General features: G+C 33.1%; 1 protein-coding gene across 4 annotated transcripts in view; it reads left to right on the forward strand.

Moving 5' to 3' along the window:
* The window catches only part of LOC138134731 (uncharacterized), a 32,307-nt gene extending 12,724 nt beyond the window's left edge, over positions 1–19,583 (forward strand). For 3 of the 4 annotated variants that reach the window (XM_069053196.1, XM_069053193.1, XM_069053195.1), the window contains exon 2: positions 17,774–19,583. In XM_069053196.1, the coding sequence (XP_068909297.1) occupies positions 17,815–18,567 (753 nt within the window). In that variant the 5' untranslated portion in view covers positions 17,774–17,814 and the 3' untranslated portion in view covers positions 18,568–19,583. Of the gene's footprint in view, positions 1–6,055; positions 6,221–17,773 lie in introns of those variants that run through there. The other variant, XM_069053192.1, reaches the window with a different exon arrangement.
* Positions 19,584–20,088: the final 505 nt, after the last annotated feature.

Genomic DNA, 20,088 nt, shown 5'->3' on the forward strand with positions numbered 1-20,088 from the left:
GGACAGGTACATTCAAGTTTATTGAAAGCAGATGACGGTTTTTAACGAGAGATATTGTGACGTCACTGATCGAACCAGGTTTTAACTTGTATAAAGGGTCCTCTATATGATTCTCTGGCGCCTTCCAATAGAAACAGTTAAAATTGTAAATAGAATTTAAATAACTAATTTAAGTATATGAAAACTATAACTATGTATGCAGAAAAAGTTCAATTATACCTGAGCAGTAAATTTTACTGTCTCTAATTAATTATCAAAGTTGAAACTAAATATACCTAATAAAAAATAGTAAAATATCTTGGGCGTAATTTTTGCTGGATTTGTGAAAATACAAAAAAAAAAAAATGTTTTGTTCGATACCTCTCCAGAAAGTGAGTCTGCATCCATTGTTAGCAGTTGGTGAAGGTTTCTCTTTCCCTTTCGTTCACTTCACTTTCGCACATCGTTTTTCGATCACTGCCTTTCACTCACTGTTTTTCATTCACCCGTGAATTTTTCCAATTCTTTCTGATAACGTAATTTTGATTTTTTAGGCAACATTTAGTACCTCGCGGCACTTGCCTTTTCCAGGACATCACCAGGAACATATAACTTTTCATCATCCATTTTCACAATTTTCACAACGTGCATACAACCACTTTAGTGACGTTACAGAACTTTGTTTATTTTGTTGTATTTTCCATAACAACAGATACGTACAAAAATGTGATTTATTTTTATTTAAAATTTTGAATACAAAGTTACAGATTGACTTTGTAAGGAGGTATCGAATAAAACTAAATACAGCACTTGAGAGTAAGACGGGTTTCGTTCACTTGAATTGCGTCGTCGAACACAGATCGCGTGAACGAAAGCTTTCACTTCCTCACTCTTACTGTAAATAACTATTAGAATAGATAAAAATCGGAAAAACCTGCACTTTTATGTTAATGTTAATATGAAAATAATATAAAATTGTACTATACATAATTTTTTAAATTATTAAGAACGATTGGGAAGAAACATTTTCCAAATTAGGTTGTCAAATTATTTCATTGTGCATATTCTCGGAAAGGGCAAAAACGTTGTGTTGTCATCAACTCTTGAGCACGACGTTCACATTCGTTCATCAGACTGTCAGAGATCGCTGATTACTAGAAATAATAAGCTTTTATAATCTCCTAAAAGGCCATGTTATTATCATCCATTTTTGTCAACTCTCACGTATTTTCCATATTATTAGCTATAGTTGCTAACTCTTTATACGCTGATTAGTGATTTGTTCTTATAACGTTAAAAAATAAAATTTTACTGAAAGATGTTTTGATTTTTTTGTTTTTTTTGTTTTTGTTTTTGTATATGACGTTTAGATCGCAGTAACGTGGCTATTTAAAAGATTAAATAAAAACTTGATTGACACCACTACTCCTTTACACAGAATGAACCAGATTGAATCTTGTAAGGAGCAGGATTACATGATTTACAGGATTTGAGCCGCTTATATCGTGTGTCTTCTTAAATTTCACCTCAAAGTAGGCGTTGAAGAATCGATTGTGAACGTACCACGGATTACAGATCACAAATCAGCTGTAACCTCACTTTTTGCGTTGTTAGTGTTTTTACTCTGCAGACTCATCAACGCCTACTTTGAGGTGAAATTTAAAAAAAACAGCCGATAGAAAGTTTGAGTAAATTTTTTATCCAGTGCTTATTAATTTAATGTAAAATAAAAATGCTAATAAAGGTTAACAAGAGATTTATTATTTAACCTACATTTTGCGTTTTCCTAATTTACCACATAATTTTCGTATTTAATTTATTTCTGTTTCTTATTTTAATTTTCATAATTGAGAGATTTATATTATTATCACAACACAAATTTAATATTCATCACAGATGACGAACAAGAAAAAAATTTATACGTATCTATTAATCACAAATAAAAGAGGTAGGTAGCCTTCTTTAGTCACAGATTTTGTTGCCGAATTTCCGTAATTTCTTGCCCAATTTTCCTTCATCACCAACCGTGGGTGTAAATTTTATTGCCCCACCACATTCCTATACCTTACATTGAAAACATCGCATGTAATCACCTTTGACCTAGGTCACTGCGGAACTTTCACTTGCCGGAAAACTTCATGTAATGGCGTCTTCCTAACTGTAAAAGAACAACCACAAACTATTTTACAACTTATTCTCACGCAAATCTTTACGACACATCGTACCTCATTAGATTTATTTTACGCAAATTCTATCCAAAAAACGTTACATAAAGCGTTTCGCACGACTCGTATATCACGTCTAAAGCTGTTTTCACGCAGATGGCGATTGCGTTAATTACCTATACATTCTTCAGTGCTAAAGAAAACTTGAAAGGGAAGCTAATTGTTTTGGAAAACTTCGTGTAACAGTTTTTCGTCAAACAACAGTTCAGTCTTCAGGCGTTACGTAACGCAACAGTAGCAGTAAAAACATTCGTGTGTCACGTTTCAGACGACTTAATAAAAACTAGGAACTGACTTAAGTTTACTCCAATCCGCAAAACTTAATCAACTTGAAAAGAGTCATTTATTTTTTAACGGAAACACAAACCGACAGTCACGATTGGTTGTTGCTGTGACAGCAAATGACTTGATTCAAAATCGCTGGTAATTGTGATAAATCTTTGATAATTTGTTTATGATGTGTTACGTCACATATTGTAACATCTCTCCCATTCTTTAATTACCCGAGTGGTGCAAACGAGCTAATACCATGAATCTGTAATGAGTTTGATGTAAGCTTGTGGCAAGAGTAATTTAGTTAAAATTGGTGGTGCCGCAATTGAAGTGTGACTTACATAATGTAAAAATATTTGATAAAGCAAATTTCGTTTGAGATCGTGTCATGAACAAACAATACCTCCATTAAGTCTTTCAGCAACTGTCAAATTGAGTGGTCTAATGTAAGAACTCAATCCAACGTGAACAACCACCAGGTTCAATTAAATTCAAGGCCGTTCTTTTTCAGTGATTTTCTCTAGTTTTGTTAGGGTTGCATAATTGTTTTGTTATTTGAACCAGAGAAATGTAGTTTACCATTATATTTTTTGTCGGTGCAATTATTGGTCAACACGTAATGATTTAATTATCTCTCCATCGGTTACATCTCCGACTTTCTTGCTATAAATTAAATGTTGCATCTCGAGCTAAACGCCGACGAAATTGTTTAATCCACGACAATAAAGTTCCCATAATTTTCGCTCATGTAATGCTCGAATTACATGCTTTATTCTCATATTGTAATAAAATTGGACAAATGAACAACACGTTTAAGCACTTGTTGCATTTCTCATCATTCTTCCATGTGCCACTTTTTTAATTCAATTATTTTGTTATTGTTGTGTTTTTCGCTCGTGCAGGCACTTGTGAAATATACCACTCCTTTTCCATTAAATTCGCATATTATTAACATTTTTGACTAAAGTAGAGTTGGAAAACTCCGTTTACTATTCTGTCATCGTTATTACAGCTAGTGAATCCATGTCATAAATGATAAAAGCACGACGGTTGATGCAGCGTGATTGCGCAAAAATTTTGGCAATCGTGTTTTTTAAATTTTGTTGAGAATTAAATTTACGTCTGCATAAACCGGTGATTAGTAATGGAAATAGTTATTGCTTTAAAATTGCATCATTTATAATTTGTTAAGTTATTATTAATATTAACCGTTAAAGTGACATGAAGGTTTTTCAGGCAATTAACAATTTATTTATACAAAGATGCGCCGATGCGGTAAACAACTTTCGCACCAATTGAAATTAAGAGCATCCTAAATAGTATGAGATTATTGTTTATAAATGAAGAAAGTCCTACTTTTGACTGTGTTAATTGGAAGGAAGCTTGAAAGTTTAATTAATTCATAATAGTTTAATCGGAAGATGTAAACTTTCTTGATGTTCATATTATTTTGTCATTGTACTCTTACCATTTGTTTCACACTGTTTGTTCTTATGGAAATGTATTATTAATTAAATACCAGTTACAATAAAAAGAGAAAAGTTTTAGAATCTAGTAATTAGCTTCTGTGTGAATCTATGAAATATTTAGTACTAAATTATAATAATTATTTGTTTGAAAACTATAACACCGAAAACATTAAATACATTTTAATCAATTAGGTGAAATCTAAGAAAACTAGAAAGAAGATTGGTCATGGAGAAAATGTTTCACATAATTTATGATCAACTTTTTTAAAAAGTTAAGAACTTGAATTTCTTCAATAATATGCAAAAGTTTGATATAGTGGAAATATTTATTTCCCGAAATGAACGTGGACAGGTTAATTCAGCAGTCGAGAGTAAGGCCGCTTTCGTTCACTTGCATCGTCAATTCGCGTGAACGAAAGCTTTGCGTTTCTCACTCTTACTGTAAATAACTATTTACCTAGTACGCGCAACAACCACGAAAAAAGGGAACCAACCAAGTTTAATGTATTACTGTCAACAAATGACCATTCGTTGATAAAAAATGTCTTTTGTCTATTTTATTTTAATTTCTCCTTGGTTTATTCTACATGTTGAAATTTTCGTAATAAACACATAATTCATTTTGCTTCTTTTTAAGGTTTAAAACTGCTGTTATATTCGTTTTTGAAGCTTTTTGAGCTTTTATACAGGGTGATTTACGAGGAATAATGAGCCCGACGGAATAGAAAATGCAACCCACAATACATTGCAACAAAAAGCCGGACATCGAAGCGGTAAATGTCCGGGTTTTTCTCCTGATGAATTGCGGGTTGCATTTTCTATTCCGTCGGGCTCATTATTCCTCGTAAATCACCTTGTATAATTTTTTTTCTAAAATTACATTTTTGAGATTTTTATTTTTACATTAGTAATCACTTAAAATAAAAAATTATTGTGTTAACAATTTATTTATCTTGATTTTTAAGAAAATACAGAGTAAAATAACTTCAAAGTATATTTGTTTATTAAACACGTCCCTTATGGCCGTTTCTTTCTTATTCTCATTTTTATCTCCATCAAACAGTTAAAGATTCATATTATTTGAAGCAAAATACAGCTCTTAAAACAAAGTGAAAGAGAAACGCCCAGATAGATAATGTAGAAAGATATTTATGTATATGTAATAAAATATGTAATTAGATCAGAAAAAATAAAAAACAATTGATTAAAATATAGACAGAGTAGAAAAAAAAAGAAGTGTATATTTTGTAAAAAGCTCGAGAGATAATAAGGTGAATGTAGCAAATTAATTAAATCTAGGACTAATCCAGAAAAAGTTATGCCAGCAGAAAATATTTTATTATGAATTTCCGATAATAATGCGGAATCTGGAAAAGTGCCCCGAATGCTTGCAGCGTTTCCACGTTGAATTGCAAGGGAAATCCTCTCAAAAAGGAATTTCTTAGATTTTATTTTAATGCAAGAAAATTTAAGTGCATTGCAATAATTAATACACATTTTTATATGACTTTTAATTTTGCTTTTTACTGTTTATGACTGGTTTGTTGTTGTAACAGGCTGTAATACTGAAACATTAAAAACAATTCGGTTAAAGTGTAGAAATTACATTTGACAAAAAGTAAACAAACAGAGTGTTGTAGAACAGTATTGTCTATTATTTTAAATTTTCTAATATCTGTTTTTATTATTTTTTACTTATCGATATGCAATATTCCAATTATTTTCTGCAACATTCCAGAAATTGTATTCGATTAATATATTTATATGAAATAAAACAGATTGAGACATCTTGTCTGTAAAGTCAAGTTCTTGCAATAATGACATTTATAACTTGATTTGCTATTTAATAGGTTGGGTTTATCTAGATTTCTTATTAAAAAGAAGAGATTCTTCATCTTCTCTAACATCGTCTTGTTGTCTTCGTAGTCTTTCTAGTATTGGTGGAAAAAGCCAGCAAGGTGGTGATCCAGATCAGTTTTTATGTGGTTTATTGGAGGACAACAATATTAAAAATTAAACAACAATATCAAATAATGAAGGTAGATGAACTCAAGTATAACAATAGTCAGGTGGGGAATTAGCCGACTGCAAGAGACTGTATAAAGCCGATAGAAAGTTCTTGTCGGGTGTTTGTCAGCAGGATTCGAGTGGAGTAAGTGTTGGTTGGTGTCCGGTGAACGCAGGAAGTGCGCGAAAATATGAAGTATCACATTGTGACGATTTTGATTATTGTCCTGTCGGACGGGTTTGGATATCCTCAAGGTGATGCTCAGGGTGAGTGTGACTTTTGCAAAATTGACAAAATTTCGTTCCCATTTGTAAATATCAACACGACCTACCTACACATAAATTATAATTATACCAACTTTGTTCCAAATTGACAATATCAGCGATCGAATCTGCTACTGACAATAGATTGCCACCAGAGCGAACACGAACTTGTTACAGTTTCCTTATTCAATTTCAAGGACAACGTGAATTGTTCCGTGAAATTTGTTTCCTTGTAGGTTGATTCCGAATGAGACTCGAGTTTTTTTTTACAAATTTACGGAAGATTGAGCGGCATTGTTAAAAATGTGCACAAGGTTGTTAGCAAAAATTTTATTCAACAAACAACATCTATTGTTTCGGCGTTTTCTCTCCTCGATCTTTTGTTGATGGTGTTTCTGGCGACCACGACAGTTTCTAAATCGTCTAATTTATTGCCGGGGTGAACTGGAAAAAATTTATAGTATTACATTTGTGGTTTTAAATGACAGAGCATCTATTGCCAAATTAGCTGTGCGGTTAGCTTGCTGTAACAGTTGCTTTCAAACTTGAAAATCATTGCTTCATTAGTGGAAGGATGAATATTTACAAATTTGGATACCTATCGGATATTTCTAAATTTAAACTATTTACTCATAATCACCCGAAACACCTCGCTTTATTATTTTTTTAAACCCAACCAATCCGCATTTACATTCGCAGTCAGATTTAATTGTCATCGCCAACAAGGCTGGTTGACAACATAAAATACAACACACATTTCATTGCTAATTATCGCTGTTGTATCCATTTTACGAATACATAATTAATTCAAAATTAAAATTCCAGTAAACATTCAAATTTCATTATTGACCTTAGTGTCCTCATCTTCCCCTTTGTAAAACCGTTGTTGTCAACGTCTATTGTCTGTTGATAATTTGCCATCACGCTTTGCTGCTGCGCAACAACCGTGTAATGCTCCAAGATGCAGTAATAAATAAACAGTGGCATTATCTGCTCATCACATCTCTAATTTGACGACATTTCACACCGTGTGGCAGCGTACGGTATATAATATGTGAGATCGTGACGAGGATGTGAATTACATCCAGACCGGCATGTAGGAGCTGGTTGTTGCCAAACCTTTCACTCACATTCTAGCCGCTCGTAAAATTGCTTGATGCACATCTCTAATCTCATACGCAACTAAATGTGCACATTAATTTGCTGTACCTTGCATACCTGGAATAGATTATATGTAATCTTCCTATATCTGATGAATTTCCTGAATTGACGAAGGAAAGTTGATCGTTCTTTGCAGTTAACATCCTTAACGTCTTTCTTGCGTGTTTCGTAATAAATTTAATGCAACACGTGGTGGTGATGAAGGTTTTAAGGTTGCTGATGTCAAAAATCATCTCACTTTCGCAAACGAATTATTGGCAGATTTGACCTTAAGGTTTGTAAACACAAACACAATTAATTATTCGCTTGTTCTAATAGAGAAATTATATAATTGGATGAGAAATTACACCTCGAAACAATAACACTTTTTCGACTCCATAAACAAAAGGTTGGACTTGATGATTTATTATCAAAATGAATTTAGAAAGTACGTTCATTTAAACTATTAACAAAATGTTTTCGGTCAATTGCCTTAAATTATACATTTGAAACAGTTCCTTTAATTTATGGCCAAGACGGATTTTTGACGCTAAACATCTCACGATCAGTTAAGTGATCGTAATAATTTTTTTATATTCCTTTTTGAAAGTGAGATTAGCTATTATATATGTTTCCGGTTTGTTTGAATATGCGAACTATTTAATCTGGCTGTTGGACCAAACCACACTTTCAAAAATTTATATAAATATAGAGGAATTTAGTTTTTAAATTTATGTAATGTCGGGATCTAACGCACTCTTCTAAATAAGGACTTGTAGGTCCTGCTTGTTACTTCATAATCTGAAACTTTTTAATGAAATGAACTCTTTGGTAGTTCATTTCTTATCTGGTTTTACGAAGATGGTTATTAACCCTGACACAGAAGACGTTCACTCACAAATAAAAAACTGTTTATAATTGAAAGGTCACGTATTGACGGTAATATATGCGAAACGTGAGTGGTGTTTCTTTTGGGACTTAAGAACTATCTACTCAATGGTATAGTGAAGTTTTTCTAAAAATGAAAATTTCTGTGAGTAGTGAGAACATATTATATCATTGTAAAAAGTAATTATTCATAAGGACATGACTGCAATTTTAAATCTCCATCGGCGGTTTAGAACTCTTTTTTTCAAGTTGTGTTGTTCTAGTGAAACATCGCTCCTACACTAAGTAGTATAGTCTGTTTCTGAGCTCGATGCCGCTCAGCCATAAAAAGACCGAAGCGCTGACAGATCCCAGTACGTCCAAAACATTTCATGAATAATTAATTACAAGCACCTTAGTCCATTCTACTGCTGCTCTAAAGTGCTGTCCCTTACCTGGCATCTTCCCCACATGATGTTTTCTCACTCTTACGCAGATTTCAGAACGAGGATGGCCAATTTATTAACGTGAGCCGAGCGCAAGTATCTTCCCGACAAAAGAAATTTGCATGTGCGTGTGATTATTATTATTGATTTATGACAACCCGGTTTTACGACTTACCGGCATCGAACTCAGAAACGGAGTATACCAACATTTGTACTTGACAGTTACTTCTAATGTGATATGAATCTCCAATTGTTGTTTATTTCCAAAATTAGCAGAATACCTTCTGGGATTCATCTTTTGGACGATGAAGCTCCCGATGAAGGTAAATGAGCGGCTCGAGCTTCAAACATATTGTTTTTATCATCAGAGCTCTCTTCAGCAACGTTACACCAAACTGATTAGTAGTTTTGCTTTTGCGACACCAAGATGTCTCCTGCCTATTGTGTTTCAGAGATAATAAGTGAACCATTCTCGGAGTATTTGAATAACATAGTTACATTGAAGTAATACAGCAAATTACTGACATAGTACTATCAAAAAACATCTTTGAAACCATTATTAAAAAAATTGGAATGAAAAAAGATCTAACCTAGTAATTTCTATTTTAAAAGCAAACGCTTAATGAAAAGATTTGAGCTTCCGCACTTAAGCTTAAATATTGTTTCGCTATTTTTAGGGACATGCTAGAGCGATGCTCCGTTATTGTCTGATGAGTAATAAATACTCTCAAATATAGTGTGTTCGTAAAGTTCGGAATAAATTCGATAAAAAGTACATATTAATTTCTGAGAAAAATACACCAAGAGATCAACTTTGTTGTCCATATTGTTCAGTACTTCACTTATGTTGACAGCTTTTCATCTCCTAATAATGACGTCATCAATAACTTTTTAAACGACAACCCCCACTTTTTTCTTCTTTTTCTGCCAGGCCTTTGTACTAGCTAAACAATGAATGAAAAAATTGATACCTTGCACAACATTTTTTTTGAGAAAATGACAAATTTTATTTCAAAAATTTAATTTAATTTTTTTGACACATTCCAAATTCCATACCTATTCAATTAAATTTTTAACTACCGCTTAGTAATATTTTTGTGACTCTTTTTTATGCCAAAGCCTTTTGTTAACAAAGTGATTATTATCATTCTTTACATAAGCTCTTTATTATCTGATTAAATTAAATTACATTTGTGGTTTTATCGGAAGTTGTGAAATATAAATAATGAAATCGGAAAAGTTGCATTGTCATTTACATTATTGTTAATAAAATTATCGAAATCGTTTAATTTAAGAAAAAAACAACCACAACAGATTAAACCCTGTAGAAATAACATGGGTCATAATATGCTGCATATTCATATATTATTTTATATAGTGGTGCAGGTTTTGCCAACCCAAGCCAAGTGAGTTGTCTTGATGACAACAATACCACCAACTTTGATAATAATTATCTAATAGTTGTAATCAGTCGACAAATTTAAATTTTATTTATGCGGGGAATGTGGATAATAAATTTACCAAACTAATTGTATAGAAGTCAAGCATAAAATTTTCGTGACAACTAACCACGATCTGTCATAAATCGTTGTTAAGATGGTGCGATAATTCACATAAAATAAATCAACTCCTGAGCTTAAGTAACAGTTGTGACTAAGTTTGGTAGCTGCGTGAAAATCTTTAAAATTATTAATTTATGGCATTTTCGTTTGGAAACATGTGTTTAAATAAATTGATGAGTTGGGTGGGTCGCTCTGTTGCCCAGGGAGCGTCATTACTTTTCGTGGTCTGAATATTTTGGCTTGAAAATTCCTCGTGGTGTAACACACCATGCAGGAAACATTATACGGATCTATCAATTGCAACTAATGTTAAAATTTGGTATGCAGGACAGCTCATAAAGTGAAACTAGACGTGGATCGATGAATACTGATAAAGGACCAATCCTACATTCTTACCGAAACAGTTCCAATTATTATGATTGACATTATGTTAATGGATAGGTATAGTTGGCGGTTTGAGCCGGAAGCCAATAAAATTATAAATTAATTTGGTTAAATCATCGCAACTTGTTATCTCACAGCAGAGAGTTAATTGCTTTGACACATTGTACAGTACCGGCTAAAGTTGGAATTAATTGTTGTGTTAAGACAAAAGGAAACTCACGTGCAGCCCCATGTTTTACATCTGCATTGATCAACTAATAGACAGTCAAGGTAAACTCTTATTGAGATGACTAACGTAACAACTTTCTGTTTTCGAAAGACGGATCAGGAACACCGTTCAAGTTCAATACTGCAGAGTAAAAAGCAAGCTTTTGGCGACACGAGTGAGATTATGCTAATTATTTTCACTTTGCACACAATTGAACAAGATTAATAAATTTAAATAAAGTTTGTTGTAACAAACAGGTTTTATGACGGCGATGCGATTATTCGTCGTGATTGATGGATGAAAGAAAGTGGAAAGCGAAATTTTGATGAGGATTACGCAACGTTCGATCCAAATCAAAATTTATTGGTTCATAATAGCAACGATACATATTCATTGGTCTCATTAGCTATTAATTAATAGGCTCATTCGAAATTTGCCAACACAAGATTCGTTGCGAATTTTACTTGCAAAAGAGTTTCTTTTATTAACAATTAGGTAAAGACGCAGTAATGCGATACGAATCTTATCATACTGTGAAACAAAGGAAGGAAACGCTCTTGGGCACTTGAGGTTTTATTTAATTTAATTATCGTTTTCGAAAGGGCGGAAATGGAAAACTGAAATTTTCGTAACATCTTGCGAAACTTATTAAACCTATTGTTTGCGTCAAGTGTCACAATGTTTACTTTTATTAATAAGGTTGTGGAAATGATATGGTACAGTGTATTGATTAATAAATATTATTAAACAATTTGTTGTTGAATGACAAATTAAGTAAAATTTTCACTTTCACTGAACTAGACTGAGTTCACATTGCTATTACATTTATTGGAATAACATTACATATTTGTTTAAATCTATTAATAATAATTTAAAAAAAAAACTAAATCTAACCTCACTTTTTGCGTTGTGAGGTTTTTACTCTGCAGACTGACGAGTGATGCGTTCACAATCGACTCTTCAACGCCAACTGTGACGAGAAATTTAAATGAACACCCGATACCTACTACAATTTTAGTGCTTAGTAAACTAATAAAAAAATCGAATTCTTTACATTTTATTCAAGCAATTTTGCCACTGCAGATTACTAAGATGCTATCTTATGAAATTTATTGCGTAAACAAAGATTCAATTGAAAGAGCACTGTTTCTTCGTGGTATTCAGGAGCAATTTTTTCCGTAAATAACAAATAAGTGTTTAAGATTCATTTGGTACCGGAATAAAAAATTATGATTCTATTTTTTGAGAAAGAGACAAGAATTCATCGATTAGATCTCGCAGATTTTAACCACAACGAAGATGTTTCCTGTCACATATTTTATTTCCATAATACCGTGCCTTGAATAAATTCGGAATTAGAGTAGGCTGTGATTTTATTATGAAGTTGGCAACATGCAATTTTTAGGCAGCACAGCAGTGACCTTGGACAGCACAGTACAGGTGTTTATATTTCGTGACATAAAACTATTGACAGTCTACCAACCGTTAAAAGACAAAATATATAGACCATAGGCTACTCTAATTCCGAAATTATTTGAAGGCACGGTATATTCTGCCCTCGTTTTTTTTTTTGTTCCAATAGAGACAGGTTTAAATAAATATAATTGTGATTTAATTATGAGTGATTGATATTTACTTTTATGGTGTTTTACCGCAGAATACACTAACATGCTTGACATTTGCAACTTTCTAAATTTAACATCAGAAAGAGTTTAGTTTATGTCCTTTTGTAGTAACAATACAGCAAAAGATTTCAAATGTAAAGCAGTTTCTAAATTATCACCAAATGTACCCATTTAGAAATATAACCTTTAAAATTCATTTTGCTTACAAAAGCAGCAAACAAACTTAACATGATTGGAAGTAACACATTTATATTTGATTTTTACAGTATTTGTGTTTTTACTATTGCACTTTTGGCTAAAAAATGAATTGACTAAAATGTCTCCATTTTCAGTAAAAAAATCTTGACAGAAAAGTTGGCCAATAGTTTCGCAATTTTTGTTAGAATCAGTATATGTTAATGAAAAAGTAAACTAGAAGTGATTAATTGCAACTTGACACTTTTAAGTTCATGATCAGAATTAAATGCAACGACTTTCAACTCCATTAATAGTCACAGAATAGTTTACTCTCACACCTACAACTTCGAGTTTTGTTTCTAAAGGGTATTCACATAATTTTTCACCAGATTGCACAATCCCAGCAATCTACAAACAAATTATCTAATACAATCACACAATTTTATCTACTATTTATTATAATTAAATTATATCGGGTCGTAAACAGCAAGGGCATAAATTAAATTACGTCACAATTCTCTTGCCAAGGAACAGGACTATTAATACCAGTAGTGATAGTAATTTTTTCCAACATCGCTTATGAAAATGATACTTTCATCCATCACCCAATTTAGTGAGGAAAATAAGCATTTGCATCACTAGTGAGGAAAATGGAGAACGTAAACCCACTAGTGAGGAAAATTTAAATTGGGTGATCATTTTCATAAGCGACGTTGGAAAAAATAGTATACACAATTCGTGATCAAAGTGCGATTTTTCAACTCGCTGGCGCTCATGAGTATATCATGTATTGCTCGTTGAAAAATCAGGCACTTTCATCACTTATAGTGTAATATACTATTTAAGCCCTGTCATTTACTTACTTTGTTCCAACTTTTTTACACCACTAGTGTTTACTTTTAATTAAGGATTTGAAGATACCTTAATTAAATTACTACTGACAATACCGCGGTCAAGTGATTGGTGATTTCACAACATCACTTATCAAATTAAGTGCTATTGACCGGCATTTTATCAAGTTCCTAATTGCCGTTTTTATAATATCTCCATAATATGATCCCTTCCTGTTATTTGATTTGAACAGGTAAATATTTGCACAACATCATTAATAATTAAACAAGAGAACCGGTCGATTAACACCTGTCAGGTATATAAATTTTGTAAACTTTCTTCGTGAGTTTCTATACTTTGACAAAATGTATACAAATAGTTTACTATATTACTCACATGCGGAGAGAGTTACAGTGACCTTCACGGAAGAAAGTAAAAGTTATCGCACTGATCCTTCCAGACACTCAACAGTGAAAGATTAAATAATTATTAAATAAAAGCGCAGAAGCGCCACATGTTCTTGAAATCAATCAATTTGGTTTTTGATTTTAGAAGGTGAGATCAACACGACAACACGAAGTTAGTAGGTTAATAATCATTTAGTCCATCCTTTTACCTCTTTCTTTCCATTAGTGGGTTTTTTAAGTCTGTTTGTGTCAGTTAAAATTGAATGTAGTTGGTTGAGGTTAATGCCACGATTTCTAAAAGAGCAAAATATATAGATATGTAATTAAAAAATGAAAAACACTTTTAAATTATAAGACGAAATGTATCAAATGTGCTGCATAAATTATTTGTTACGGTCGTTAGCTTTTATAGCACCACCATTCACGCAGCAACACGAAGAATTAGCAATTTTTCAATGACGATCACATAAGAATCGAATCTTAGTCATCAATCAAAAAAGTGATTTCTGTCACTGGGACAACCTTGCCGTTCCAACCACCACCGATTGTTAATTCAGCAGCGATTCGACATTGAAAATAACAAAAGTTCCACAAGATCCTTCCGCTCACGAAAACAACTTCTTCTACCTGATTGCGCAAGAAAGACATATGATTTGCTTATGGACAGATTTATTGTCGAATTGCTCATTTTAAATTCTGGTATAATAATAAAAGTAAAAGTTGTTGTTTGCCAACGTTTTTATCCAATGATGCATGAAGAATTGAACAATTTCAGTGACATCACGTCTGCAAGAAATATAGAAATCCTCCATTACCTATTTTTCAGTTTAGATAATTTTTACGTAAGACACATTATACGTACTCCAATCCAAAAAAGAAAAACAATAATTTTACAGACAAATACACAAGAAAAATGTTACACAAGCTGGAGTTTCTTTTGGACTGATTTAAATTAGCTCATTAGAAAGCTGTAATTAATTTTGTCTCAAAAAATCTGATTTTCAGCCTCTTCAGTCTTAGCTGTGCAAACCGCAAATGTTTTTTTTATCAACGAAAACTTGAGATTTGGGTCGTTTCTCCATTTCAGAAAAGTACCAACCCTGCGTGAGAAGTAATAACTGTTCATAAATATTTTATGGGTCGCGAGTAAATATAAGTGAAGCGTGTCTTCGTAGGGTTATGAATTGTTGATAAAGCCATAAACGTTGAAGGTGACACTTGTATCTTTCTTTCTCATGATTGTTCTTCTACCAACCTTGAAGCAACAACTAGTCGAAGGTTTAGAAAATTAGGTCAGGCTGTAAAATTTCGAATTTTTCGCGTTGGGGAGGTTAAAAGGAGATTCGCTAATTATGTCTTGTCTTGTAATAAAAATCTAATTATAAATTCTAATGAGAGCGAACACTGTTTGCATTTCACGCACCGATTGTCATGCGTGCTATTGTTATGCAATTGGACGTTTTTCTAGCATATGCAAAGAGAAGCGGTCAAAAATTGGTACGCTTATGCAATGTAGAAGACAACTAAACAAAACGAAAGGGAAAAAGTTCGGGAAAAAATCTGAAGATAATAGTCCTTAACGATTTACGAGAGCATAACTGAAAAGCTTCATTAAGTACAAGACATAATTTCTAAACAAATTTGCAGACTAACAGCGACTACTTAGTAGAGACAAAGAAAAATGATAGAAAGCTTAAGTGAATCAAGTTAAATATTGAATTGCGCAAGTGGAGTTGGATGGCACTCGAGTTGGCAGGATAATTGAAGGTTTCTTGTAGTGCACGCCACTGCTTTTAAATTTTCAACGTCTCTCAATTCGGTCCGGCTATCAGGATCGCAACAGCTCTTGGTTTCGCATTGTCGTTACACAATTCCATTGTTAACGGAAATATTTAATCGCCAGATGAACGAACCATAATGTGATCATAATTATTTTTTAAAAAGAAATTATGTTGTGGAGGAGATTATCACCGTTAGGTTCAGATACGCGGGAGAAAGTGACACTGCGGAATTAAAATGGCTATGAGAAGAACACGATCACATAAGATGCGGCTCTTCACTTTCAAATGAAGCACAATTATTGCATGTTGAAGAATTTATGGTATTCCCAGCCATAAAACTGTGAAGTCTTTACCGGGCGAATTTATGCGAACTAGATTCCACGTTATGTAGGAAATTGTCAAATTTATAAAGCTATGTAATTAGTTCCATTCCGGAGAATTTTTCTTCCTACAACTGGTAAAAATTAAGTAAGAGGTGTGTCATTTTACGGACGTTTTTCTATTGCAGGGTTTTGTTATCATGCATCATGTGAAATTCAGTAAAAATCAATAAGGAGGAAGTAATTTATAGCTGCTAGTTTTGTAATATCTAATTGTATACTGCACCCAATCTGTACAAAATAATTATGTTTGCTCGAGCCGAACTTATTCTTTTACAATAAGAAATCAGAAAAAAGTTTCCGCCATCGGTGAGAAATCTGAAATGGGAAAAAATGGCCAACAAGGAAATGGTGTGGAGTATAAAAACACTATTTATACGTCTAAAAAATATCTGTGGGCAAGTGACAGAAATTTACTACAATAAAACGCAACTGCCACAATTAATTATTGTAAAAGAAATTTGGATTACGTTTTACCTATTGTAAAATTACCATGCGTTAAAAAAGTAAAGCATTTGGAACAGTGTAAAATTTGAATTTCCCGCCGTTTGACAAGAATGACATTTGATTATTTTAGTCGGCGCATGATTGAACATGTTTGTTTTCAGCAAAGGGTGCCCTTAGATACTTGTTTCGAGAATAGGAATCGTTAGTTATTCTATTTTTAATGTAAAACATTGTAAAGAAAGAAACAAAACCGAAAGATTTTTTGTTTATAAATTTTAGGTTAGCTGTCAACATGCTCTAATTACAACTGTCAATTTACACTGTAAAAAAGCAAAAGAACAGACGGTTTCCAACGCCCAGGATTTCATTTGAACACCCGATACAAAGCTAAACAAACAAATTGTGTTTCATTGTTTGTTATTAATACTGGGTATTTCACGAGTGATAATGAGCTCGGTGGAATAGAAAATGCAACCCACAATACATTGGAAAATAAACCGGGATATGGAGGGGAAAATAATCCTCCTGGTGTATTGTGGGTTGCATTTTCTATTCCTCCGGGCTCATTATCGCTCCTGTATATTAGAAAGGGGAATATGCTTAAATGCCAAATATTGCTTTACCCCTGTTTAAACCATTTTGTAGTTGGATGGATTGATAAGTACTGTCATTTGCGTTAGTCGGAAATTTTTTTAGTTTAAAAAGTGACTCTATGTTTACATTTCAATAATCCTTGTCATCGTTATTCATTTTGATGAGTAGATAGATAGCCAAAGAACGTGTTAAAAATTTAACTGACCATATGGTGCCACATGCTTGACCAAAATTGCCTCGAATAAATTAAATATATTTACGAGTGGAGGAACTTTTAGAAGTGTAAATAGTTATGATATTCTGTTAACGATCTAGATAAAAAAAATGAGTTGCAAAAGATGCTATAGATCAGCTGTCAATGTTTATTAAAACAACTCACATTGACATTAAGTATCTTTTTAAAGCATGTAAATTATAATTGATATTGCAAAATGTATCATCACCTTTAAAAATATTTTAACACAAAGAGCCAAGCATGGGAACGATATTCTATCAGAAATTGCTAAAAAATGATTAAGTAAACTACATTTCGATGATGTGTCAACACTTTTACTTTTGTCACGTAACACAATCGTACTGTAGTAATTAATTTGTTAAATTAGTTTTTTTTCTGGCCGTGTTCTTGACTTTCAAATAAATCTTGCACAATTCCCACAACTACACATCTACCATTCAAGAATTCACGTATTAATTCTTGTCAATTGCAGGATTCGCTTTGAAAGCAGCAGCTCCGCAGGACGACAGCGACATGTACCTAGAACCTCAAGAATCCCGAGTGGAAAACCCCGGAGATCGGCAGCCAAGCCAGCAAACCTACTACCCTTCCTTTTCTCCATTCCAAAATCCACCTTTGGGCCACTCGAGACCGTTCTTCTTCCAGCAAGAAGGGGCGTACAGCCAACGACCTCACGGCGGTTATCAGCACCAACAACTTTCCTACGACTCGCCCAGATTCGCCGGATATAAAGACACCGGATACCGATCGGCTGCAAATGCGGAAACGCGAGGTCTGCTAGGATCAGGAAATTTCGGTGTGATCCGGGGTGGTACCTTCTATGATAAGGACGCCGAAGCTTCTAATTACGACAGGGATTACAGTCCCTACTTTAGGAATGGTCATGGTAGGCCGTCGTACCACAATGGAGTACCGAATCCCAGACCGTACCAACACGAACAATTCGAGAATTTCCGGGATTTCGCTGATATTAATACTCCTTCGAACACAGCGTATTCGGAGTATGTTGTTGTTTACGTTAATAAGAATGCCACCAAGCACAAGGAAGAAGATCTCAAGTTGAAGAAGAGGCCGAAGAATATTATAGAAAGCTTAGCGCTACTAGATGTGGAGACAACGACTACTGAAGTACCCCAGAAGAAGTTGTCGAAGTCGAAAGCTAAACTTGCTAAGCTTTTACCTGAGAAGAAGTATAAACTGAAGAAGAGTAGGAAAGAGATCAAAGCTTCTCGAGAACTACACGAACCTTTGTTGGCACTAAGCTAATCGTGTAAACTATTGTTTAAATTTAAACTGATATTTCAAATGAGTTTTGTGTTAGTTAAGTGATAATTAATGAATGCAGAACGTTAGTACCTGATCGAGTGCTGTCTGTATTGTCCCACGGTTGAGTATGTGTCAAAGATTTACTTTAAGCTCAACAGTATTATTAATATCGCTTTTTCTTTCTAATTTAATTTTAACTTTCTTTACCTAACGTAAACTTAATTTTAATTTTAATTTAAGTCGAGTGTAAACAATATAAATGACTGATGTGTTATTCGTTATAAGTCGAAGCTTTTGTTACCAGCAAAAGAGATACACTTTTCTGTAGGACTGTTTAGGTCTACGAAACAGTTAACTGACATCTTTAGAAGAGAAATATTTTTGGCGTCGATTGAAAACTATTACATTTGGCTTCAAAAAAAAAAACGAGAAATGAAATTTGACCTAATGTGAATTGGAAATTTAATTTGTAAATTTATGTCAATTTGTGTCTGTTTGACAGTAGTATTTCTGACACATACGTGCAGTTTTTTAACCTAAATTCTAAAAGGCCGTTTCAAACTATAAAAATTTAATAAAATTTGACAGAACTTTTTCTGACAGTTTCCGTTTTTTTTGAAGCCAACCGTACCTACCAACATGATGTACTGAGTAGGCCATTAAGGCCCATGACGTTGTTAGTAAAAAATTAACTGTCAATTATACTGTCAGTGATGTAATAATGGAATGGACAAACTAGACCAAGATAAATTTCATGTAGGTATCTCAGTTACCAGTTAGATTGTCAATTTTAAATTAAATTGTTAAAAACAAACTGTTTTGAATGTTTTATATTCACCGTAATATGTATTATGGAACAAATAAAGATTTTTTTTTATAAAATTAAAGTTTGATATTGGGTTTCTATAAAATATTGTTTGCCACAGACAATTAAACATAGTAAGACTGTCTATAATCAGCGACGCGCGATACTAGCCACGCGCTAAAGTAAGGCCGCCTAGATATACCTATAATAAGTTGCATATTCTTCAACTACTGCAATTAAATGTATAATTAGTTGCATACGGAGATATTTTTTATTGTTATTTATCTATTTTTAATATTATGGTTTTATTTGTAAAAAAAAACAAAGAAACAAACAATTATCCAAACATTTTATTCCATTATTTGTAGAATTTTTTATCAATTTTCATTAAAAACCATCTATGTATCTAATTTTCACTTCGGAAAATCATTTAAACGCCCATAGCTCCCTTATTAAGCCACATATGTTAATGAATTTTGCACCGTTGAATTGCTCTTGTCAAGGCGCTCCTTCTGAGCCGAAAATAATTTACCTGGATTTTTCCGTTTTAGAGAAATACGCAAAAAACCAAAAAATCCATATTTTTGGCTCTCACAGAAAAAAATGGGTTCAATGGCCGGAACTTTTACTATACCTGAATTCAACTCATCCTATACAATAACTGACAGCAATTTGGTTCGAATCGGCGACAAAAAATTTTTGGAAAATAACCACGT

The sequence above is a fragment of the Tenebrio molitor genome, chromosome 7 (assembly GCF_963966145.1).
Source record: "Tenebrio molitor chromosome 7, icTenMoli1.1, whole genome shotgun sequence".
NCBI classification, from domain to species: Eukaryota; Metazoa; Arthropoda; class Insecta; order Coleoptera; family Tenebrionidae; genus Tenebrio; species Tenebrio molitor.